Source organism: Zonotrichia leucophrys, chromosome 1A (genome assembly GCF_028769735.1).
Source record: "Zonotrichia leucophrys gambelii isolate GWCS_2022_RI chromosome 1A, RI_Zleu_2.0, whole genome shotgun sequence".
NCBI classification, from domain to species: Eukaryota; Metazoa; Chordata; class Aves; order Passeriformes; family Passerellidae; genus Zonotrichia; species Zonotrichia leucophrys.
In genome coordinates, this window is record NC_088170.1 from 20,857,698 (window position 1) to 20,884,477 (window position 26,780).

The following is a 26,780-nucleotide window of genomic DNA, read 5'->3' on the forward strand; positions in this document are numbered from 1 at the left end:
TAACATGGATCTGATCCTAATGCCTGATCATTTTTGCAGTCAGATGAAACAATCTAGAAAATATCATATAAATGAATAAATTAATTATTGAAGCAATTCATATTCTTACATGAATGCACATAGCTGAGCCTGTCACCTGTAGTCCATTTTTGAAGGAGCGTTAAACCTGCACTATGGACACCTGAACTGGGGCTCCCAGCTTGCTTCAAAGTGCACAAGCAGATCTGAGCAACTGGCTTTCTTTTTTCTTTTCTTTTAAACAGTTCTACATATTAACCTGAAATATTACTTTTTCAGGATTGTCTACCATGTCTTGTTGCTACTTAAAACATCTAAATGATAATTTTTCAGGATTCATATTTTGTGAAGAGAAAAAATTTATTTAATCTGAACTGAAAACAATGGTACACCCACCAGAATTTCCCATAGGTATCAGTTCCTTTCAAAAAAAACCATTTCAAAGTGGTAGGAAATATAAAGTTAATAAAACCTTTGAGATTCTTATTCACCAAAAAATTATTTTGTTCCATGAGTAAACAGACCTCCAGTGCACACATCCATACAGGGAGCTCTATTTTATATTACAATTTTATTCACTTGCTATGAATAGTCACAACATTAATCTACTGCAGAGAATCTATTCAGTATATTTGAAAATCCATTTATTTTCATTTATTGGTATGCATGTGTTACACTTGTATATAATACAGTATTTTCAGCGCTGTTTAAGAACAAGGAAACAAAGAAAACAAGTATTGAGAAGCATGATGTAGATTTTCGACCAAACAGAGGTCATATTTAGATTTTACAAAACAGCACATTTACACTTTGCACTGTCCCAGACAACCTCTTTAAGATGTTCCTTCCATCCTGAACCTCAAAGCACAAATCCATATAATACTAATCCATCCTAAAATACCAAGAGACTTAGTTTCTACTACAACCGGTTTATTCTAATTAAATTTTAATCAGAAAATAAGATCTTTTTCTGACAACATATTTCTTATTATTTCTGAGCAAAATGATAGAATATACTTCTCAGTTTTATTCCCAACAGTCATTTATTTTATTTAAGCTCTCCTGTGCAATAATACAGCAGAGGTAATGAAATGGTTTTGGAACAGCAGGGGCTACAGCGACAGGCAGAGCTCACCAGGGTGTTCATCCATCACAGAACTTAATATATAACTAAACTAGCCATGTCAATGGCTTGTAATGATTAAACCATTTCTTTCTATTCCTTTTTTTTTCTTTTTTTTTTCTTTTTATTTTTTTTTCTATTTTTTGGGGGGTTTTTCTGTGTTTGATAACCACAGACTTAAACAAGCTTACTTCTATGTATTTTTGACAACCATTAGGTGTGTGTGGCTTTCATTTCAATTCACCAAAGCATACAGTCAGAACTCCCTCTATTCAGTGTGTTTATGCAGTGTCACTAAAAGGAATTGCCAAAATTCTTTTGTATCAACATTACAGATGGTCCAATATACATTAAATGGAGTATAAAATTATACATTCTGTAATAACTTAGAAAAAAGCTCAAAGATGCTTAAGGCCTTCAAATATTGAGGATTTTTTTTTTCATGTAATAACACATTTCAAAGTTCAATAATTTCTAACAAAACAGATCTGAATTGGATGACTGTATGCAAGCAAAATACCCATGAAGTGTAAACTGGGAGAGCACTAGGACTTTTTTCCTTTATGGCAAACAGACTGAGCAGACATCTACATAAGCATCCATCAGTATTTAGGTTCAAGCAAGAGATTTTATTTTTTAATAAAAAGACAAAAATTCGGAATTATTACCATCCAATATCATAACTGCAAAACTCATTTACATCCCTGCCTATCTTTGTAAAAAAGGGATGAAATAGTGTAATTGACTTCTTACCATCAATTTAAATGAATTAAAGGTTAGGAAAGTAAAGTACATATTGGGAACACCCATTTCCTTCAAACTAAATCGAAATGCATATATTAAATATATAAAATGCCTTATGATGGAAGTGGTAATTGAGTTTTGACCACTACTTTCTTTAACTGTTAAGCTGCAGTAGTTGGTTAGCCTTAGGGAAACATGTCAACCTGACTATACATTCTAATATGACTGATGTATTCAGATAACTATTACTTGTCAACAATAATTATTAACAATGGATATATAATTCCATTCCTATAACAAAGCAACTTCAAGATGTTGAAATATGTACCTTTGAGAGCTGCAAGATTAGAACACAAATAAGAATGTCTAAAACTGCGCCATGCTTGAGGACAATTTCTGCAACAGAAATTTAATTAAAGCCGTGTGCAGTCCCACCAGCAATCTGAACAGTGGACCAAGGATCATTTCAGAGTGAAGGATCCAATACATTTCAGAGTTTGACTTCAAGATGAAAAGCCGCTGTTCTGCAACGGAGAACCCAAAAGTTTGCTGCTTTTCTGCACCTTTAGAATATTAGCTCATGATTACAGCTGCAAATTCCTCAGCAAGTGTAATTCTACAAGTGTACACAGTTCAATCAGTTGAAATATTTGTGACACAGAAGTTCAAAATAACTTTCCAGTAGTTTTGATCTCAAGGCCGTGGCTGATTGCAAGCCAGGTTCTCATTGAAACAATTGATTCTGAAGGATACACCCCAGCAGTATAAAATTTCACTTCAAGGATTGCCTGGATGAATGAAATTCCTATGTGTTGTATTTAATGTTATCAGCCTTGAGACTGGCTTGATTTGTCTTTAGCTATCGGGTTACCTGTAAAGAAAAAGAAAATGAGAAAATCAGAAATTGGGCATAGTGAATCTGTTTCTGAAGTACTGGAAAATGAGACTGCAGTGTGAGATCTCTGTCCAGCAAACATCTTTCTATTGTTTTTAAAAAGGGCATAAACCCCCATGATATTAAATGGCATTGCTCCCCAACTTAAATGGTGTTTTTAAGTGTTTAGTGAGAATAGGATTTGACAAGGAAAAATTGAACTGTGGCCATGCTTTAAAATATAATAAAATCATGAATTGCCAACCCACATGATGGCATTTATGTTTTCTGTTATTCTTTTTTTGTTGTTGTTAAAAATTATGTATGTAACTATGCTTTTTAAATGTTAGCTATTGAGTATACCATAACTGATACTGGAGCTGTATTCTTCCATTCTTTGCATGCATTTTTACAAAGCAATCATAGCATCATAAAATCATTTAAGTTGGAAAAGGCAATGTCCTTTTAAAGGCTTAATGTATCTTAGCAAGCAATAATCACCTAGTGGAGAAACAGGAAGAAATCATGCAGAAACTAAGTAGAGATAGAGATCCTGTTATTCACAAAGTAAAAAATTACAGAGGATTTAATTTAGAGTGGTTTCACCCAGCCTAACATGAAACAAGAAGGAAACAGAAGGACCACAAAGAAAGAGTGGGGGACAAAGCATTTCACAATAATTGGACTTTCCCTCTAACTGACTTGGATTTTAAACTTTAAAAGAAAAAATTTGTCATATCAAAGAAACATAACTTTGAGGAATATTTCTGCTGTGTCAGTAGATACAATTAATCATCACGTAATCTTTTAATATCAAACTGTGTCAGGGGGAAACATTCCAAGGCTTGAAGAACAACTCATTGGAATGGTCACAACACTTTATGACATCAAGGGACATATGCTTTTCATTTTGATCACAGAGAGAAGGGTCATGCTCCTTAATGATGAAACATTCTTTTGCCCTCAGCAAAACTGTTTGCATACAGCTCTTGTCAGCTCTGCAGAGCATAACTGTACAACAAACAGAATATTAAACAGACTGTTCAAGGAGTTCATTACTTCAGTTTGCCTTTTCGGCAGAGTTGTTTCTAGGAACTGCACTTGAGGCAATAATAAAACTGTGCTTCGTGATTTTTATGATACACAGGCTTATTTATTACACTGCTTTTATTTTGCTTTGGTCTTGCTGTTGGAAACAGCCTCATGTGGTCCCTTCTAAAGTGGAAGATTGCCTGAAAAAATAATAAAGAATTAATTTAACAGTCAGGCAACATATTTCTGCGCCCTGCACCAAAGCTCAAAAGGCTGATGTACCATCTTATTGTATTTATTTTTTTGCTTTATTGTAGCAAGCTGGAATTCTGCTCATAGAACCAGGTGCCACTGAGCTACACAATGTAAAATACACATCTTCTGATATTATCAGCAAGGTGGAATTTTACTGGCTTCATTTGTGATACATTTCTCGATAACTATATCTATCTCTACCGATCTGTCTATCCAGTAAAGAGCCACTAAGGCAAATAAGACACAGGAGCATCTCATATGAGGAAAGATTGAGAGCGCTGGAACTGTTCAACTTGAAAAAGAGAAGGCTCGGGGGAAACACATCAATGTGTACAAATATATGAAGAAAGAGGGGCAAGAAAAGTGAGCCAGAAACTGGTGCCCAGCAGCAGGACAAGAAACTGAGAACAAGCCAACACAGACAGTTTCCTCTCAGAAAAAAAGTTTTTTACTGTGAAGGTGGCAGAGTACTAGCACATTTTGCCCAGGGAGACTGTGGGCTCCATTACTGAAGATATTTAAAAGCTGTCTTGCCCTTACAGGCTTTAGATGTCTCTACTTGAGCCAGGGGGTGGCACTTTCAGAGTTGCCTTCCAATCTCAACTATCGTGTGACGTATTATTTCTGTTACACACAGATCTATGCATGGGCTAAAGTGTTAAATTTCAGATTACAAAAATGGTATTTTTGCACACACATGAATGCTCAGTTACATGGCTGTTTTGAAGTGCAAATATGCTTTCAATCACAGAAAAGTCAGTAAAATCATAATCTGCAGGCCTATCTACCCCTCCCACCTAGCACTACAACCCTGGGGTGAAAATATCCCCATGGAAGTAACATACACTGTCACATAAATTAGATAGGTGATAAAAATAAGAAAAAAAAGAGCAGATAGCCATTCAGATTTCTGCTCTATATCAGGTCACTCACCTACATGCACACACACACTCACACTCACACACACACATATGTATATATATATATATATATATATATATATATATATTAGTGTTCCACATTAGCCTCTATGTATGATTTTAATACTTCTTGTGTTTTCAAGCATAGGTGGCACATCAACATTAATGGAAGTTATATATCCATACACGATACACATCAGGGAGTGAATAAACCTCTTGGATATTAAAGGCAATTTCATAAAGAAGCAATGAAATTTTAGCTAATACCTAGAGGTGGTAATCCCAGAAATGCTTAATTTTGGATATAGTAAATGCTATTTGATTCAAGTGTCTGGGAAGTAAGGTATTAAGGCATTGTGCCAAAGCCCTTCATAGGAAAAGAGGGACCAATAACAATACATGTCTGATCTTTAAAATCCGTAGAGAACAGTAACACCCTGAAGCGTGCAAATCAAGTTTTCAGTTAATAATAAATATGTATGGAAAATTAACAATACAAATTTTAAAAGTACATGAAACCTTAGCATCCTATGTGTTGATTTGAATTAATTTTTTCCTTCTTGGAATGCAATTACTCTCTTTATAATAATAAATTTTCTCACATTGTGGTTATATCATAAATACAACACATTAGATTCTTTTCATTTTCTTGTCCTAAATATGCAATTAAAGCATAATTACTCTGCAGTTGCAGACTTTTTAATTTAAATTAGTGAGTGGCTGCTGTAAATTGGCTGTAATTGTATGTGGACTCACTTGTTTTATTTTAACACAACATATAATTAAATTCACCTGAAGATTTCCACATTATTCTGCTTATTAAATGTTCAGAACAAACTGAGTCTTTGGGTAAAATCTTTTTGCCAGGATAATGCAGAATGGATCAGAGATTGAAAGATCTCATGACATCACATTAGAAAAGCTACCAGCCTCGAGATATTACTGAACAGCGACAATGGGTGAAAAATATCCTCATTTTTGAAATCCACACAGTGGATGAATACAGCAGATAATAGTGTTTATTTTGTTAGAATAGATTTTCAATAAAAACTGTGATACTTTTACTCAGGACTTTCTTCTGCCTCAGAAGAGAAAGGAAGAAACATGAAGACTGTAGGATGTAAAGAATGGTGAGAGAATATTCCCTGAATAGTAAATCACTTCTCCCTAAAGTCAAGCACCTAAGCATCAAAGTTACAGAACCCCAATTAGGTATAGTAAAATTCTTCTGTTTCTTCACAGAAACAAATATATCACAAATCATTAGCTAGCTACAAAATAGCTTCTGCATCCAAAATTAGGCACATAATTAATTATTATATAATAATGTTGGAATAAAACACATAACAATAGATGGTATATTGAAATTAAGTGCGTGCTGGAAAATTTCATAACACAACTTGTACATTACTATTTTTTTACTGGCAGCTTTTTGAATTTTTTTCTGTGTTTATCATAAGCCATACACAGAATCCATATTGAAAACTGACTAAAGTTTGCAAAGTCAAGCACTTGAAATGTAGCAACTTGCCTTTTTATATCTCCCCTTGCAATTTAATTCTCTCTCTTTTCCATCATGCACAGTAAAGAAGTGAATTTAGTGTGCGAGGAGAGTTGGAGGGAAGGCAGGGCTATGTATCAATGCATATGCAGAAAAGGTAAAATATTTAGGCCAATGTTTCTTGCCTTGACAGATGATTCCACATGGAATGGATGGACCCTCTGTTCTGGATTTTCTCCAAAGAAGCAGAAAGTACTTCATAGAGGATTTTTTCTTTTTAATTAGAACTGTTCCATCAACTATATAAGATTGTGTGTGATCATAGGTCATGTCATCTAAGCATACTCAGGCTTTTTCTTTTTTCTCTTGAGATACGTAAGACACAGAAAGGAATTTTTTGGGTTTTTTTTGTGAAAGCAATTAATAGCTCACCCTAAGCTAAGCAGAATTTCATGAGATGAAGTTCACTTGGCACCCCTTCCATTCTTCTCTAAACTATTAAAAGCCTCTGGGAAATAAAAATGGTATGGGGATTTCAAGCAAAAATAAAAGGGGTCTTACAAATTTATTTAATAACCAACATGAGATATGCTAAATACAGGGAATGACAAAAGCCGTAAGTAATGGCTCGAAGAAATGCCTACAATGGATTGTCCTCCAAGTGCTGGAGAAAAGACAGAGATCCCATACCAAAACAGCCCTTGTTTGTATGCAGTATATTCCTGTCCATTTTGTGTCATTATTGTGGTATCCTTTCTTAAACTGTATGCAAAACACCACAAAAATTTAATAAAATTATGAACAAAGTGATTCTTTAGCGAACCGTTTCTAAAAAGGAATGAACTCAGGAGGGCTATATCAGTCTTGTTCTTTTCTAAAACATAAATAATTTTGTTGTGGCAGCAAGAACTTAATATAAATACTACAGAGTAGAAACAGGGCCCATATAACCAGAAACAAACATCTGCCAGTGCATTTTCTCTACTCATGCCCTCTGAGAATGAGGTTGAGGTTGGAAATGGATCTTTTGAACAGATGGAAGCACACTATTTCCTGGAACTTTAAAATCCATGCAGTGTGTTTGCCATGCACTATCATTCATACATTGCTTGTGAAAGCAAATGACAGCTTGCATTGCCACTTGTGCTTGTTCATTCACTGAAACAGTTGAAATTGTAATCTTGAAAAATGCTTCTGTTCTAGTACGACTATCTTGTACCAGTGATAATCCTAAGCACTTTGCAAATGTTAACAAAGGACAGGTTCACAATTTCCTCACAGATGGATAATCATGTCATTTATGTTCCAGTGAATTGGGGAAAGTGGACAAAAAGATATTAAGGACCTTTCTGGAATAAGGCACATATATGTATAGACCCCTTACAGCAGGTAGATGTGGATTTGGGTCATTATTGCTAGATAACTGGGTTTCTGGAAGGAGGAGGAACCATTTCAAATGCCTGAGAAATGAAGGTGACTCAAACACATTTCAAGGGAACTGCAAGAGAAAACCATTAATGAGGACACAGGCCCTTATTTTAGTATTACAGAGAGCCCTTTGACTGGGCTAATGACAAAAGGCAAAATTTGAGTTACTTTTTGAGCAGTCTGGAAAACAGATATTTAATAACTACACAGATTCACTTACCTTCAGAGGAGGTTATGTTTTGGAAGACACTTTTTCAAGTCATCAAATATTTCATTCCTGTATATAAAATTTTGATCCTACCTAACGTTTTATTTAAGGACTCAGCTTCAAATTTTTCCTTTAGTTTTATTTTAGGCACTGCAATATGAAAAGTATTAATCTAAACATGTTCCCAAGCCTGTTAAGCGATTTAGAATTCCAGATCCTCACGCTTGTCCTTCAGGAGCTATGAGTAGCTCATTTTATTAATTAAAAAGTGCATTTCCCAGGACATGACTCAAAAGGCTCCCAGTTCTTTGATAACCATGAGACTCTAAAACCTTATAATTCTTTCATATTTTTATCGCATAGTGACTAATCCAAACTGCACTTTTGATAGTTCTTGTGCTTAGGACTTCCATTGTAGAGAGACAAACATTCTGAAAACTCATTTCATGCAATGCCATTTGAAATATAGCTGTACTCCTTTATTTCCCACTGCTCTTAAGGATTTCAGCTGGAAATTTTTGGTTGTAAAGTGAAGATCTAAACAGCCAGTGTTAAAAATTTTTAAAAGTCTTTAGAAACCTTTCCCATGTCAAGTGATCTTTCCACTTACTTCTAATAGTCTGAAAGGTAGGACTAGTAAAATAGGTAATGGAAAAATACCTCAGAGCATGGCCTATGTTCCTGTAAATGATAAAGGTCTTCAGCCTTAACACAGTTTTAAGATAGGTAAACAGCTTCTAGCCTGTCTTAGGAATGAAATGGAAATACCCAATTCTTGGGGTTTTTTTATGAAATTTAAGTAATTCAGCATGTAATACTGAGCTTTCAACTACAGATGCCACACCAGACTGGATGTACTAAGATGGATTTCTCTTCCAAGTGCTGTTCTCCAGAGCATCTGCTGTTGCCCATGAGTGTAACCTAAGCTTACCAACTGGGTCTAACTCTGAAAGTCAAGAGTGTGAAGATATTTTAGGGCTCCCAGAAGCATCTAAGTAATGCTCTGAGGTTGCTTATTAGCAGTCAGAATCTCTCCAACCACCCTCCAGAAACTCTGCCCAAATGAGCCACAAGTCTTCAATGTCCACAGCAAACTAAGCAACTGCAATGAGGAGTGAGGTACAACAATTCCTTTTAATACTGTGTAAACCTGTATTTGTACACACCTGCTGCTCTGTGAGCAATAAACCGGGGCTGGAACACATTTTCTGGAGTGGTTTGACTCTTTATTCCTCAACGAACGTTCTGGCCCTTCCTTAGAATCCGACCAAGACTAGGATTCATCACAACTAGTGCTCCATCGTGGAGCCAGAATATTTTTTGTGTGTGGAAAAAACAAAAATTGTCATCAGGCACAGCAGAAACCTCCTTTCTCTACTTCTCCATTCGGACTTGAAGAGTTTTACACGTTTGCCTAAGAAACAAACACATGTCAAGTACTACACTGTTATGAAATTAGTTACAGAAAACAAAACTGGGATAGTTGGAATATTTTTTTAACTTACAAGGATAAATAAAAAATGACAGGTTAAAATATTTCAGAATTAGAGAAAATTCTCTTAGGAAAAGTGCATGGTCTTTAAAATACCCAAACATACTCAAATTCAAACCAAAAAGTAATAGAAACTGATAGATTACACTCATTTCTGAAAGTAATCAGGAAAATTTAAGTATGACAAAACAGTATTTGAAAAGTTCTTTGAGAATAAGTTCATACATAGACCTGTGGTACAGAAAGGAGTCATGAAGTCAGACGACAATTCCTTCAAAATGAAAGATTTGAGTGTGTTCTCCTCATATATGTTTAAAGCAAAAAAAAAGAATAGAAGGTTACAGGAAACACTATAAAATAACAGAGGACACATTTCAAAAGACAATATTCAATTCAGACAGGTAGTTCTTTATCTAGAAATTTGAGATAGATTTTGAACCTGCCAATAATAATCGCTTCTGATGTGATACACAGCATCTTATCAGATCATCAAAATTTCTTGAAGTTTTCTTCTTTTATTTTCTTAAATATCATGCTGCAGATCATTGAAAATATACAAGATTAAACTCAAAATTTCAAAAAATTTCTTGCTTAAATAAAATCTCTACATATTTGAATACTATGAAATCAATTCATATGGTCCTGTGTTCATACTTCCTTGAACTGGATAGTTTACAAAATAAAATTAATTGGTACATCTCACTGGGATAATTATGATAGTGAATCGTTGATGAAGATATATGAGTTACATCAAGGCTAAATCCAAATCATTAGTCCTTCCTATATACTCATTATTACTGTCTTCCAAAAGGTTATGCCACTGTTGTGAACATACCCTAGTTTTCTCAATGTTTCTGTAACTCGGTAGAGAACAGAGTTTATGGTAGAATTATTTTAATGTAACACAATGTTTCATTTACAGACAACAATTTTAAATTAAAAGAAGACTTAAACAAAAACCTTATTTTACTTTCTGTAACAGATAATAACTGCAGCAATTCAGACAAGGATATATCCTCTTGAGGTTTTTATGGTGCTCACAACTCCATAGTGGGACTGCAGCATGGCGGCATAAAAGACTGCAAGACAATTAATTACAAAAAAGTAATTTTTTTCTCTTCTACACCACTTATCCTGCTTAATCATCCCAACTGGGAGATAAAAATAACCTCTTTCCTTTCAATCTATGAGGAAACTGAAGCATAAGAAAGAGTCGTGTTACCCTGTGAGGAAGTGTTAATGGAGAGATGGGGACAGAGTCCTTCTGTCTTTGGCTTTATCTGACATCATGTACCTATGGAAAAGGCTACACTTGTTTTTTATTGGAAAGGAAAACCTATAACAAGCATTTTCCTGTGTTTACATTCTAAATACAAAAAAGCCAAACATTTAGAAAACTCAAATCCAGTCTTGTTTCAAAACTAGACTGAGGTTCTAAACTGTCTAATAGGCATAAAGAATTTTCGTCTTTTAATATATTTTTCTAGAAAGGAGGTCAGAACTTCCAATTATCCTCACTAAAAAATCAGGTTGTCCAAATTAATCAAATTTGAGATCTTTTTCTTCTTCAAATTTTATGCTCTAGGGTTTTTCCTGGTATTTTGAATGGAGAGTAACAAGCCATTTGGACAAGTTCAAAATAGAAATGTAAATTATTTCCTTACCTGTAATTTTATCTTCTCTATAAGAGTACCTGCTGTTCTGTTAGTGCAGTACTGATGTGTTTTCTGCCTTTGTCCCAAGCTTCAGAGATTTCTCTGGTGATTTTTCCCCACTTGCTTACCAGCTTCCACTGCTGGCATTTTGAGGAAGTGCATTCACATTTGTCTCCAGGAATACTGCCATAGCTGAGGGAATATAAGATAACTAAAACACAAGTTAGAAAACAACAGAACCAATATCCAGGAGGGAAAAATGATTTAAAAACAATGAATCAGTCATCAACTTGAATCCCTTTGATCATTTTCCTTTCTCTTTTCATCCATTTAGAATTTCCACATGAAGAAAAGACTTTTCTGTGCTTGGAGAAATTTTGGCTTAAAAAAATAGGTACTGACAGAGTAGTGGGTACCATTTCAGAGAATATAAAATTAATTTCAGGAATCCTAATTTTAACCTTCTCCTGTATGAGTACCCATCATGCCATTAGTCCAATACAGATAAGAAAGACAAGAAAAAGAAGAAAGGTGGCAGATCTGGAGGATTTCAGAAAAATCTTTGATATCTTTTCTCAAGTCCTAGTAGAACTGTGAAAAAGGAAGACATGGGTTTTCACCCAGAGGCTGAACAATAAGAAGGATTTCTCATTGCCCAGGAAAACAACACATAAAGCCTCTTTCACTAAGACATAGTCAAGATTATGGTTTCTGATTCCCAATAGTTGTAGTCATCTTGGTCAAAGATGAACAGAACAAGGGCTGTCAGTTTAATAAGTAAATGTTTTCTTGCTTGAGCATTATGGAGACATACAGGTGAAAGTTACAACACCTTATAACATCTCTGTACTCAGGATCATCTGGATATTGTTTTTGAACTTCACAGTGAACAGAAAATAAGTATTCTGTCAAAGCTAAAAATGAATTAAATTTTAAGTGTCTTGCTTATAGAACATGTCCAGTTGTCTTCATATATGCATTTTCTCATTATCTTATCTAAATAGATTGTGACCTAAGACAAAGTATGAATGAATCAAAGTAGCTAATTGCAATTAGACTCTGGAATTCTAAAATCTCATGTAATGAAGGAAAGACCAAAAGTCTCAGAAGGGGTTGTTGCCTTCAAATTTCAGGAATGTAAGTACCAATAATGTGCTTTAAGGTTGCGAGAAAGAAAAAGGATTCTGGCAATTTCCCCATTGACCTTCGAAAAAGTGATTGGCTTTCCAAGAAATAGGCTTCAAATTTGTCAAGTTGAATTCTAGAATAAAGTCTCCTGCTCCCTTTTTCTTCTTCATGAATGAGGAATAAAAATTATTAGCAAGTGGAATTGGAGTGATGCCTTGAAGATGAGAAATTTACATTTTCCAGGTGACTCTGAAAAGGTGACAAGGAATCAGGACAGAGAGATGTCAAATTTCTAGAACAACTAATCTGATTGTGGAGTGCATTTTCCTGAATTAGAAACAGCATGAGCAGAGTTACAGTCCTTTGGTCTTCCTTTGGCAGGAACATGGTTCTAAGCCACAAAGTTTGAACTCAGGATGAAGAAACAAGTTCTTCTGACTGGCATCAGTAATTTATCTTACGACATTCTTCAATCTAAAGAGACAAAACTGCAGCTCTATTAAAATTCTCAGATCTATTACTACTGAATTTTTAGATGCACGTTGATTTGACACAATGCTTTGTTTCCTTGAGAACCCATTCTTCTTCATAAACTGGAGACAAACTTTGGTTGGTCTTGCCAACATAATTTTACAGGTTTCGTCATGCAAATAAGCCCTGGTGGATGGGATATTTTGTAGATTCACCCAGAATCTGCACTTCAGAGTTCTATGGCACTTATCATTGCAGATATGGAAGGTGATGGATGCTAATCAGGACTGTAAGATCGAAGAAGGGATCATCTGTATATTTTAATAATGCAGCAAAAGAAAGCTCAGAGTACATTTTATAGAACATGAAAAGTGGTTTGAAGTATTTCCTCTATACTACAGCAGTAATGTCTTTCCTAAAATTGACTTGGTGTTCACCAGGGTGGTAGAAGAGTAAACTAAAAGTCATTAAAAATGTGTGATTTTGAAATTCTCATGGAAATTAACTCTATATTTGTTGTTTTCTTTATTAATTTAGCGATAGGCAGCAGTCTTCCATGCCTGAGTTTTTTCTTTGTTTAGAAGAGTTTTCACAAAGGATAAGACTATCTTCATTATTCTTAGGGAGAAATATTTAAGATTTACAACCATGCTCACTTTGCTGTGCAATGGAATAATGTCTGAGTAATCTGATTTCAATTGGTTTGAGAGCTGTTCATTCCTCCAACTCTGTGACTCTGTAGGCTCAGAATGGTCTGTATGTCTGATTCTCCCCTTCATAGTGATTATTATTCAATTCCTTCCCTATAAGAAGGCAGAAAAGCAGAGCTGCGCCAAGGGGATGTTTCTGATGTTTTCTATAATTAGTCCTAATGAGTAAAGAAATACCTCAAGAAAACTATGTTGTTTTGAAGAAATGAAAGCATTAACTTTTGAACAATGGAGGGCCAGCCTCATACATTTCTGCAACTTAGAAGTGATGTAGAGTTTGTGAAGTCTGAGCCAAATACCCAGGGAAAGAGGAAAAAAATCTGTCTGAAGCTATTTAGGCAGCAGATTACGTGAGGTTTCAGAATATCCTAGTGTCTCTGACCACAAATATATCATTTCTGACTTTCAGAAATGATCCAAAGAAGCCCCTACAGGCTAAAAAGGAGGGCGAGACAAGAAAGAAGCACTAGTCTTAAAGCATGCCAGCATGACTCACATGATACTGGCATTTGAATATCATCTCGTACAGTAATTTCTGAGATATTAGAACCTGACAAAAATTTACCAAGAAAATTTAAAAGGACTACTAGATATTCAAAGAGCCCTTTTTGCACAGTTGTGAATGGCAAAGAGACTGGCGGAATGAAGCTGCAAATGGAAGTGGAAACATCTTTGATTTTGGTGTCAGGACATTGGAAAAGTGGAAATTCATGGGGTGGATGAATTGAAGAAAACCAGTCATTAACAAACGGCCTTGTGTTCTTGCTCTTATTTTCCATCACAGAGGCAGAAAATTTTTTTCAGACATGAGGTCAATATCTCAAACATGCCAGCAAAGGACAAAGCAGAAGAATAAAAAAGTAAATCACAAGTTGAATCTTCTGGGACAAAGGCAGAAAACATCTTGGCTGGACAGATTAATTGGAGAATTTGCACATGGAAAGAACTAATGGTTGCAAAAATCACTGGTTAGTAATTAATGACATGCAGTTGAAATCTAATTGCATTTTTCTTTAAATATTGAATAGTTTGCTTTGATTGCAGAGAAATTCTGCCAATGTTCAGGTTCTGGAGAAGCTAAAATGGTGCCTTACAATGCATTCTAGCTGCAATCTTACCTTCAGGAAAACTACTCCCTGACAAAAATGCATAAACTACAGCATATAGTACTATGCTGTGGGTGTGATGAAGGGATTGCAAAACATTTCATTTTTTGTTATTTCTACAATGTGTCTACACACAAAAAAAAAAATTATATTGCTTCCTATGAGTAGCTTGAGACCATACTCAGTGCATTCACAGGGAGATATAGCAAGGCAATTTATAATCAGGCTCCATCTTTTCAAAAGATCTGTACCTGTGAATATTGCCTTTAATCCATTCTCTCTTTTGATGTTACTCACTTTCATTCTTCATTTCAGTATCCATAGGACTCAAACTCAGAACAGAACTAAACAAAATTTGAAACTGAAAATGTCTTGGGATTTGAATGCTTGGATTATCTTCACTCGCCCAACAAGTTTTACTGACCTTTCAGTCTATTACTTTGCTCATTGCGTTTCACACCACAACACTTCTTCCTTTAATCCTTTATTCCATAATTGCTCTTTTGCCGATATTTCAGAGTACATTTGCTTCTGGAGAAAAGACCATGACATGTCTAGATTTCTGTGACCACAAAGGAACATGAGCAAGGCCTAGACTCCTGCCAAATGGAGACTCACAACTTTACTTAGGGTAGAACTAGGCACACCAACTTCACATTAAAGAAGCAAATTTGGTATATAAAAGCTATTTTTAGGAAAATCAGTAAATTGCATAGCCCTGAATACTGATGACTCCTTTTAACATGTGTTGGCTGGCATGATAGCTATTTCCATCAAAATGTCCAAGTGTCCCAAAAGATTAGTGTTTAGGTGCCCTACAAAAAATACAAAGCTTCAAAAGGAAAGAACTGTGGTGCTAGATCAAAAATAATAATAATAATAATTACTGATTAATACAAAAGTCCTGTTTGACCCTAGAAAATGTCATCCTATTTACACTACCAGCTTATTCATCCCCTAAAACTTGTATTTATTCTTAGAAAATATGTGCATACCACTTATTGCTATTTTAATGACAGATTAGATGCAGTGGTCTCTGAGTTAGCAAAGAGAAACATGCTGAGACAGCTGCAAATTTCTCCTAGTGACAGATTAGCCAAAGGCATGGAAAGAGATACCATAGCAACAAAGAGGCTGTCACAAGTGCAATCACTCTTTTCCATGGGTAATATTTTGCTACAGTTTGTGCACTCACTTATATTGTAATCACATCATTTTTATGAACCTCCAGGTATTGCTGGTCACTGTATATATGTACATTATTCCAATAAATCTTCATTTTAAATTAAAGTAGGAACTGAGGAGTCTATACAGAGGCTCTGAAGTGAGGCAGAGGAGCAAAGTAGTTTTACAGTGAGGTGGTTTCTTCAATGATAAAACCCCTTACATAATAGTAGAAAAAGTGCTTCCTGTACCTGACACATGGCAGATCATTCATCTATCCTACAATTATTTCACATTTCTCAGTGGTCAAATTTTTTTATGTCATGTAAGTTAGCAGCATTTTTACTCTGTAAAACATGTCATGTGAGAAATACACTGCTCTCTTAGTAGTCACTGAGCACAACTACCATACATTCTGCCTACCAGAAACATCCTGGAATAGCCTATACATTGTATTTAGATTATGAATTTCTGCTTTTTCTAATTCCATATCATTACTACTGCTGTTTCTGAAAAACCTGGAGTAGGAAGAGGAACAAAGACATGAAGGTAGAAGCTACCACATTTTAACTTTGGCAGAAAAAACAATAACACTTAAAGAACCTATGGATCTGTTGCTTGTCTGAACTACAGACCAACAACTAACATTGCTGCATTGCTAACTCCAGGTAAGGCTCAGTTACAAGAAAAATGCCATTATCCTTTCATATCCAGGGACACATTTTAGTTCTCTTGTATTATTATTATTATTATTAGTTCTTACTCAAGCAACAGTTATGACAGCACTGATAGCAGTTGAGTCACCACTTTATGCTGCCTCTTGATAGTGGAAATCTGAGTAGCCCACCAAAATGTAAAGGTACCAAACAAGGGTCCTCATGCTGAAAGGGTTATGAGCAGCATACTTTATAAATTGAAACATAAATAAAATTACTGTCTCCCCTTTCATCAGCTGTAATTAATTTAGAAACAACTCAGCATCTGCAAGTGAGAAAGAGGTGACAGAGTAAAAATGTAAGCAGTATTTGTAAATAGTAACAAAACTGCATTGATTGAGAGCAGTGGGATGCATATACTGATCACAAGTTGGCTTCAAATGAAGCCCGTTGGTGTGTTCAGACAGTAAATTTTCTATTTTCCCAAGGATCTTATTCAATTTTGAGTTTCCTTTAAATTCTGGAAGCCATAATGTAAAATTAGATAAATTGGAATATTTCAAATAACTGAGTTCGGGCTCTCTCCTATAATGTTTTTGAAGGTATAGATGCTCTCAGTATGAGTATGGATTTCTCAGCATCCTGGCAATATTTCTGTTCTTTTCACACTAGTCATCTGTCTCTGGTATTGATTTGGAATGCAGATTTAGATTTGGAATGTAGATAAATATACTCACTATGGATTTATTTTTGGATCTGTAATATTTCTCTTTTATTTCTCTCTTCCCTTGTAATATTTATTTTATTTTATTGCAGTACTCTATTTCTGCTATTGGTTTGGCATATAGTTACATAGTAATATACTAGGTATTGATTTCTTTCTGTTCTGCAGTTTGCTTTCTTCCACATTCCAGTTCCTTCAGCCCTTCTTAAAAGTGTAGGTGCTCAGCTATTCCAGAAGCTGAATGCTCATTTCCAAACCATAGTCCTTTATAACCTGGCTGAAAATACTTCTTTCCCTTGTTTACAGGGAAACATTACTCACTTTCAATTTCTAGAAATTTTCAGGGGTTAATAATCAATATCGACTATGTATCTGATTTTTCCATTGTTGTTAATTTATATTATTAGTAGTAGTATTACACCAACAATTCTAAAACAGGCACTGTTGCCAATTTTTAGTAGGTAGTAGATACTGGACATGATGCTCATCATAACATGAGTCACTAATTTAGCTCATAGCTGTGTACCTTCAGCATATGATCATTTTTTAAACATATGTTATGTTATGTTATATTATTATATTGCATTTGATAGGGGTCAAAGTCCAAAGCTTCCCAAACTGACAAAGAATGAATGGGCCTTTATGGTCATCTTCTTGCTGAAGACCACATCAAAGTGACTAAATTATCTAAGCTAGCTGCTTCTTATTCAACATTAAATTTCTAAACATTAGCAGCTAAGTTATTCATGGTAGTTTTCTTCTAGATTATTTGAGAAACATAAGCACCTCCAGAAGACAATTTATCAAATTTATAACAAAATCAACTGTCCTCTGGAACTGAACAGCTCTAGCTAAGAGTAAAAAGACAGTCTAGAGCTTGGGCTAGTTATCTCACTCTAGCTTGGGCTAGTTATCTCACTCCTAACCCAAGTAAAGTCCAGTACATTCTAGCCTACATAATTTACCCACAGTTTAATGTTAAACTATGCCTCATTCCACAGGCAGTTCTACCAAATAAAACTAAAAGACTGAGGACAAGGTACCATTTAATTACTATGCAATGGTTCAACACTGCACCAGGGAGGCTTTGGACTGAACACCAGGAAGCTTTTCTTGACCAAGACGATTGTCAAACATTGGAAGAGGATTCCTAGAGAGGTGTCCAAGCCTAGTAGTGTTTCAGAGACATTTAGATAATGTTATGATTTACATGTTTTAATTTGATCAGCCCTGAATTGTTCAGATAGCCAGATGAGATGATCAGTGTATGTCCCTTTCAACTGAAATAGCTTATTTTTTTTCTATTTTTTTTCTCATGAAAAATACCATTGCATACTTTTCTATATGTTCATAAAATATCAGCCCGGGAACACTCTCCCACTGCCTGGAGCAAGTGCACATTTCTCCAGTCATGTTCCACTTCCAGAATCTCAAGATGAGACCCAGGATACATCACTTTACCTTGTCCTTTTTCTCTAAATTCTGCAGGAAAGGCACACAGCTTAATGAGCTGCCCAGGAGCCATGACATGTTCCAAGATAGTCCTGGGGTGGAGAACTGGCAACCACTGGGGCGCTTTATGTAAAGCCTGCCTGTATCACAAAGCTAGCAGGCAATGTACTCTCTTTAAAAGTACAAATAAAGCCTGGCATCTAGATCTGCCCAGGGAAAAGCCCTATCCAGAGAGAGACCTCTGATGTGAAATATACACTATAACTAAGAGAAATATTTAATTCTTTCTCTTCAGGTTTTATCCGACTGCAAAATGTTAGTTCTCACTCTTTGTAAAGAGTTTGTCTGTTTGATATAAAATCAGAGAATTTTTAAAATGTCATGGTCAGTTTTATATGTAATAACAGTATATTTTTCAGCTGATGGGAAAATTACTTTTTTTAATACAAACCCTTTCCTGTATTGCAAGAAGAGAAAGGAAACACAAAAAAAAAGAAAGAAACAAGAAGGAGAACTTCTGGAACTAGAATAATTCTATTAGAAAGAGGCTGTAGAAGAAAGAGTACTGCAAATGTAAAAAAAAAAAAAAAAGGATTTTTCACGTTTTTGAAACTCTTTTCTCATCATTTAGAGAGGGCAATGTGACAAAATTTTTTATGTTTATGTATCAAAAATTAAGACTTGCCATGTGGGGGAAAAATGCAATAGTTTCCTTTCACAACAGTTTCTTAGCCTGGAGGAGAATGCCCAAGCGTCCCTGGTAAAATTGCAGCTATGCTCATAATCCTCTCATAATTCTCCTAATGTATTCTTGAAAATCCTCTTTTGTTGTGGTATTATGACTGGGAACACAAGCCCATATTTCTTTATATGATGTCGAAAAATTTACTGATTTACCTAAGTTGTCAGTGTCTTTTTCTCCCTTCCTCTCCTGCAGGCTACATAAACCCAAAATAGTCAGTACTCATCTTATTCATACACATTTTCCCCCATATTCAGTTCTTTTCTATGGTTAATTTTTAATATCAACCTTTTCCCTCTAATATGTAAACAGTTTAGGAAAATAATACCCAAGTTTTTATTCTAAAGGTAAATAATTTCCAAATTTGATTTCTTAACATTTGAATTCTGAGTACTTTTAATTCATTATTCTTGTATGACCTTATTAGATCTATATAACTGAACAAAATGCAAAACCTCAAGTAGACCACATTTTTAAAAATCAATTCATTTTCTGCCATTTTTTATCTGGCCTTTTTTGCTTAGTGACTAATACCATAACTATTAGGAAGTCAGTATCATAATTTTTTACAATAGTGAGATTATATAAGCAGAGGTGGACATTCAGAATACCTCCTTCCTCTACTGTTTTTATTTCTAACATAGAGGTTAGCTATAAATAACTCATGATGTGGAAATGTAGGTGCTACTTTTCAATTTGGTATCCGGTAAAAGACAGTACTTCAGCAGGTAATTGGGTCACGATTTTGGCACATGAAGAAGGCAAACTTACAGAAAATGTTTGGAGGTGAAGATAAACTCTTATTTTTTTTTTTTTGGCCTTTCAGGAAAGGCTTGAGAAGATTTTTCTGTAATTTACTTAAATCACCCAAGCTATTTAGTTCCCTTTATTTCTTTACGCTTTTACATTACACATGATAATCACATATAGGTTATTTCATTTGACAATCAGAAACTTATTATTCATAATTTCTTAATATTGGCTCTCTGTACAGTTATTTTTTATTTTTCTCAAAAGAAAAGGGGGAGAATTTTGAAAAAAAAGAGCAATTTAGAATTTTTTCCTTTTATTTATATAGACCCTGGGGAGCAGAAAGAGGAGCTACTAAAATATGGTAGTGACTACATGTAAGGGAAAAGTACTTGCCCTTTGATAATAAGCTACTCTGTTAACACAAAGAACCACACATATTTTCAATAGCAATATGTATTTTACTGGCCATCGGAATGATGTCTCTTAAAATCACAGATCACTGATTCTGAAAGAGAGACCTCCATTCACCTGTCACTGACCTGGTTTCAATGACTTAGGTCAACTTGCAGTCAGAATTTGAATTAAAGTTTGCTATTGTTTCAGAATAGCCTTGCAGCTCTGTGGGAAATGACAGGAAAAGGAGGAGAACATAGAGAATCTGGACAAACTGGAAGGCAGAACAAACAGGGGGGATTTAAGGTGACTAGTATTTCCCTTTCAGTGGTGCTAGTTCTGTAAGCAGGCTATGGTGGCCATCGTAAACACTGAATCCGTGTTTATGATAGCACGTATGGAAAAGGACTGGCTTTTCCAAAGCAGCATTATGGAAGAGGTGTGAAATGAGTCCTGAGAATTGCCCCCACCATGGAGAACAAGAAAATTCCAGCTGCTGCAAAGACACAAACCTAAAAGTCTAACAACAACAAAGGCATAAGCTCCTGGGGACAGGAGCCTTGGGCTTCTTTCAGTCCCTAACAGCAGAAAAACTTCATCACCTCAACCAATGCAGAGAAACCTATAATCTGACAAACTTTGAAGAAGAAATCTCATCAAAGAAATCATAATTGATTTTCCCCTTTTTGTGACCTCTTTTTTTCCAGCAGAAATAAAATTCAGGTCCACATTTTCACTTACAATTCGTTAAACTCTCTCAATACATATAAAATGGCAAGTATTCTGTAACACTAATACTGTCATGTAGTAGCAACCAGAAAAAATTTCAGAACACACATATTTCTATTTCTATTTCTATTTCTATTTCTATTTCTATTTCTATTTCTATTTCTATTTCTATTTCTATTTCTATTTCTATTTCTATTTCTGCTTATGCTTATGTATTTATGTATTTATGTATTTATATAATTATATGTTTATATGTTTATATGTTTATATGTTATATGTTATATGTTATATGTTATATGTTATATGTTATATTTATATTTCTTTAACATCAATCTGGTTCCTTTTTTTATTATATTCTATATGCAAATATATTTTACATGCATATAATCAGATTTGCATTGGCATTTATACAGTTAGTGTGGGCAGCATTTCAGCAAGGTTGTTTTCAGAAGAAAAACATCTAAAAGTGTATTCAGGAAGGGAACTTTAAAGCAAACATTTAGGAAGCATCCTTCCTTCAAAGAATGTCAGAATGTTTTGGAGACTTATAAATACAGAAACTGAGACATATAGAGTTCTCTGTGGAACTGAAGAAATATAATTCAGTCAGTACCTGCTGTATTTCACCACAACCAATGTGTACCAGAAATTTAGTGCCTATGTAAGGAATATTTCAGTAAAATTACATAGATACTCAAACACCTGTTTAGCGTAAACACCAATCTAGCATATTATGGCCTGACACTACAAACTATTAAATACACAAAAGAAAAATCAGTCATGAGTATATGTCCTGGGGTGCAGGGAGGAAGGTGTTTATACTTAAACACATGCATATGTGTCTTCAGAGTACATTTTCATTTTTGTGTGTTGATGAAGAATTGTGTTGTCCCTGACAAGATACAATACCCTAATTTTAGGGAGTTTGTTCATTTAATGCTTATCTGAAAAATTTGTTTTCCTTCTGTTTTTATTACCCACTAAAATGCAAAGTTGACAGCATGTTTACTTTTTTGTCAGACATTGTATATGACCTTTAAATACATTTCTGTTAATATAAATTTTAACCAATAATATGAAAAAGTGTCAAGTGGAGGAAAGGAACTCCCTGAAACTCTGTCAAAATTTTTTAGCAAATCACAGTTACACAAGATGGAAAGAACCAGATCATCCTGTAACAACACCTCAAATGCTTACCATGCTCAGTGTTTTCTATGTAGAAATGTGGTAATTCCATGCAACTGAAAAAAAATGCTGGTTTGATATCCTTTGAATGAAGAGGTTAGAAAAGTGTACAGACACAGTGCAACTGATTTCAGAGAGAAATACATATTACATTATAATGCATTTCATCATTACTGTTAGTTGAAGGGATCAACTCTACTATCTCCAGTGCTTACCTGAGAAGGTCTGGCACACAGCTTACTATGTTCAAACAATTGATAAGTATGCTGAGAAAAGTGAGGGACCAGGAAGTCCAATCCCAGTATAACTCTCTTCCCATGGTTCTTTAGTCTTCTCAACTTAGGTCTTCTTTGTGCACCAAATTTCCTGTGCACCTTTCTTTTTTTTACTTGTTGGTAACATGTCAGGTTGGTATCATACCTACCCTAGTTGTTTTCACTTTATTCCCAGAGGAACAGCTCCATCCCTTACGATCTGGAAGAACTTTACATTCCTCCCCTTCAAGACATGGTTGCATGTGGCACCACCATTTCTGCTCCACTATCGAAGCTACAAAAAAAACCATATGTATTTGTATTTTGTGGAAATGGACACTTTAAGATGTCATTACACTGCAACATTTCTTTTATTTTCCAGGAAAATATGAGAAACAGGCTGACTGACAGCCAGTCTGTGATTTTCAGCCACCTCTGAACCTTCAGAAGAAATTAGGTTTCCAATTTGCAAAAGGTGCTATGTGCTTCAAAGTCAATCTCTTCACAGCATTTCTTCCCAACTTCATTTTTATCTTGCTCAGCCAGATTTCAAAGTTTTAAGTAGAATCTCATCTTTTGCTTGGTCTAGAATATAGCCTAGCATAGCTTGATTAAATTTATTCCCCAATGATGACATATTTACAGCTTCTCTGACAGCCAACAACATATCAACATTAAAGAGATCATGTAAAGGGTGAATCCTGCCACTCTTTCAGAGAAAGAGATGTGAAAAATCATCTAGTATTTTCCCAAATAAAACATATGAGCCTATACCAGAATTACTAAGACACTAATATTGCACTGTGAATAGGAATAACGGTGTCGGTCTAAAAAGATTAAAAACCAGACAGAACTGTGCTTTGTTTGCTTCCTTGTTTCTTTCCAGTGAGATAAATATATAAAGATGTAATACCGTAGTACATGAAAATTATATGCTTATGCAGGTTTTGCATAAATACTTTTAATTAAGTGAATTTCATACAATTCCAAAAGTCCTCTTTTTAGTTAGATCAAATTTAGCCTCTCAAGAGGCCTCTTTCTCTGGCATAATAATTTTGTTTAGCATTTCCACAGAGCAATAGCAAATAATTAATTTTTCCATCTTTCTCCCATTCACCTTGGACACTCCCTTCAAAATGCAGAAGCTTTCCTACTTATTTTAAATAGTTAACTGTAATGGAGTGGGTCTCATGAATGACCTTAAGCCAGCAAAACTCCCAGGAGCACAAAGAAAGGAAGCAATAGAAGGAGTCGCACCATCAACACAAGAAGGAGCTGCCCGGGTGGTACCTGCTACCTGCCCAGGGAAGCAGGAACACTTCACTGTCTGTGATCTTTCTTCTATCTTATTCTTATTGCAGCATCTGTGAAGCGCCACCACTTCACAGGTCCCAGTTTTAACATGGTGAGCTGTGAAAATAAGAAGATGAACAATTTGATATCTTTGAGAAGTAACATCATATTGTTTCATTTGGATTTTTTAAATTAGAAATGCATTAAACTTGGCTCTGTAAGGCAACCTGCCACACATGAAATGAGAGTTGTGATGTAATTACCACTGGAATGGAGAGTTGATCTCTTTTCAAAAAATAGTATAACTATTTCAGGCAGAAAATACTGGCTAAAGAAGAACAGTTGGACGAGGCTCCATATGGGCCTGTACCAATGAAGCGGGAAGCAGAAACATAAAACTAATCTAGAAACTACATTAATTTTTGGAGTCCCATAAACGGCTGTGTACATATACCAATATTATTTTTTCTTTTTTCCCTATGGCAGAAACTTTAAAATGAAAGTATATCAATGCTAAAATACTCATACATGCATATGTTTTCTCAATCCATGTCTCCAGACTTTATGCCCAGAAGAGACTTTGACATGGTACTCCAGAACCTACCTACAGGCAGACAGAGAACAGGATACAGGGAAAACACTCAAACAAAACCCAGAAATAAAATCTACTAAGGAATCACACTTTAAATTTTTCTGCCTGGCGCTGCAAAGTTAGTTTGGGAACATGGGGACCCAAATCTTTCAAACAAAGGAGGCAACTGGAAAATCCTCATTGTTCCATATCTGTACCTATCACTTCCATTCATGCTGCTCTAACTGAGTCCAATAAGAGGACCAATCTGGTAAGAGGAGAGCTACCAAAACACCCTTTCTGGTTCAGCAGCCAGTTACCAAAGGATCTGGAGTTTGGAAAATGTTTTAACTGAACTTTCAGCAGTTGCTTATACAAGGCCAGATATTCCTGAGGATAGCTCATTACCATCAGAAGAAAGAGACAAAAAAATCTGAACTTTAGCTGATATTGACCTTCAACCGTGTATGGGCAGGAATACTAATTATGTGAAGCAATATGCGTCCCTTAGTTCTGCAGCTATTTAATTTTTTGTGTGCTTTATGCAAAGCTTGTGTACTGAATACTTCAGCAAACTTTAATATCACTGATGTCAAACAATAAACAAGAGCTTCTACAAGGAAAAAGCCCTAAGAACAGGAGACCAACACTGATGTCTAGATTCACCCTGTTGTTATTTCACAGTGTCAGCTCCTAAAAGGCCTGAGGAAGGAACAAAACTTGATGTAGGCTACGGACCCGTGAATTTCCTAGAGGCAAAACCCACAGATAGCAATTACACTCTGGGTCTTCATCAACAAAACATAAACTGCTAAACATTTCATTGGGGAATTATGCATTTTTCAGTATAACAAATTCCAGTGAACAGTCTGTGGTCTTTGTCATCACTCAATGTATTGTACCATGTCAGGTTTGATTATACTCAACCACATCACGCTGTGCTACAGCTGAAATTATATAACACAATGCAAGCAATTGACCTATGATCCTTCATATTTTTATATGCTGAAATATTACATTTAAATCAAAAATCTAGGAGGAAAAAATCTCTTTATACACAAACACTGATTTTCTTCACTTTACAACTGTAATTTTTAATTCAATAGAGGATAAGGAAAGTAATTCCTACAATCTGCCTGAACTTTGCAATCTCTGTTATTTTATACCTTTAATGACATTGAGCAAATATTTTTACAGCTACTAGCACCGGCTGCCCTAAAAATTACTTTTAATTCTTTTCCAAACAATTCCACTGGTATATATGACAATAAAGCAATTTAAATAAATACATTCATGTTTTTCTTAATAAAATGCTTGTGAAGTTCTTTATTTGTGAATAAGAAAAAAAAAATTATCCTAGGATATATTGGGCATGTATAATATATAGTAGAACAAACATATCCCACTTTTGCAGATTCACATTAGCTTTAATTTTGATAGCAATTACATATCTTAAATCCACTTATCCTAACAAAAATTCACTAAATTTCATTTTATGAAAGGTACATAAAAAACCCTAGACACTGAATCTACAAAAGAAAGTAAATTTAGTGGTAGGATAAGAACTTAAAACCCCTTACTTTTTTCACTAAATTAGTTTTCATTTGTATTCAGTATATCAGTCATCCTGAAATTTTGTGTCCTCACTCTCTTATCATATAACTTTATACTGCTTTAGAGTGTCTACACAAACACCGTAATACAGCCACTAAGGGAAAACAAATACCATGTACAAAATTAGCTATCAGGAATGGAAACCAGTTAAAAGAGATATTGTAAAATTCTGTGAGGGAAATTTTCACACAGAGACAAAAATTTTGAATGCCTCCTTTGTAGTAATAAGCATTGTAAGACTTCTGGAAAAGGATTGCAATGAAATGAAGCATTCATATTCATGTACAATAAAGAAAAGCATTTCAAAGGGTCAAAATACATATGAAAAATGGAAGAGAACAAAAAATAACCACATACTTTCAATACTATTTGGGGGATCTTTAATAAAGATGCTTTGAAATTTTCTGGGTATAAAGCATAGCATCTTAGAAAAATATACAAAGATATTTCAAACATTGAGAAATCTTAGCTAACCATCCTCTAGTTTCTATTTGCCATCTAGAAAATGCCATGAAGATTCCTTGAGAGGAAAAGTAGGGATTTCAGGTCCTTATGCTATCAAATAATTAAGTTCCAGTGCAGCAA

The 26,780-nt window shown here is 34.9% G+C and overlaps 1 protein-coding gene across 2 annotated transcripts in view; it reads right to left on the bottom strand.

The window, feature by feature from the left end:
* Nucleotides 1-570: 570 nt before the first annotated feature.
* TAFA2 (TAFA chemokine like family member 2) overlaps nucleotides 571-26,780 on the bottom strand; it is a 185,423-nt gene continuing 159,213 nt past the window's right edge. The window contains exons 3-6 of one of the 2 annotated variants that reach the window (XR_010438646.1): nucleotides 23,975-24,127; nucleotides 22,888-23,012; nucleotides 9,270-9,517; nucleotides 571-2,756 (exon numbers count right to left, since the gene is read on the bottom strand). Coding sequence is in view for 1 of the 2 variants with exons in the window: in XM_064701843.1 (XP_064557913.1) it covers nucleotides 2,745-2,756; nucleotides 22,888-23,012; nucleotides 23,975-24,127 (290 nt within the window). In the remaining variant the exon portion in view is untranslated. The remainder of the gene's footprint in view (nucleotides 2,757-9,269; nucleotides 9,518-22,887; nucleotides 23,013-23,974; nucleotides 24,128-26,780) is intronic. The other variant, XM_064701843.1, reaches the window with a different exon arrangement.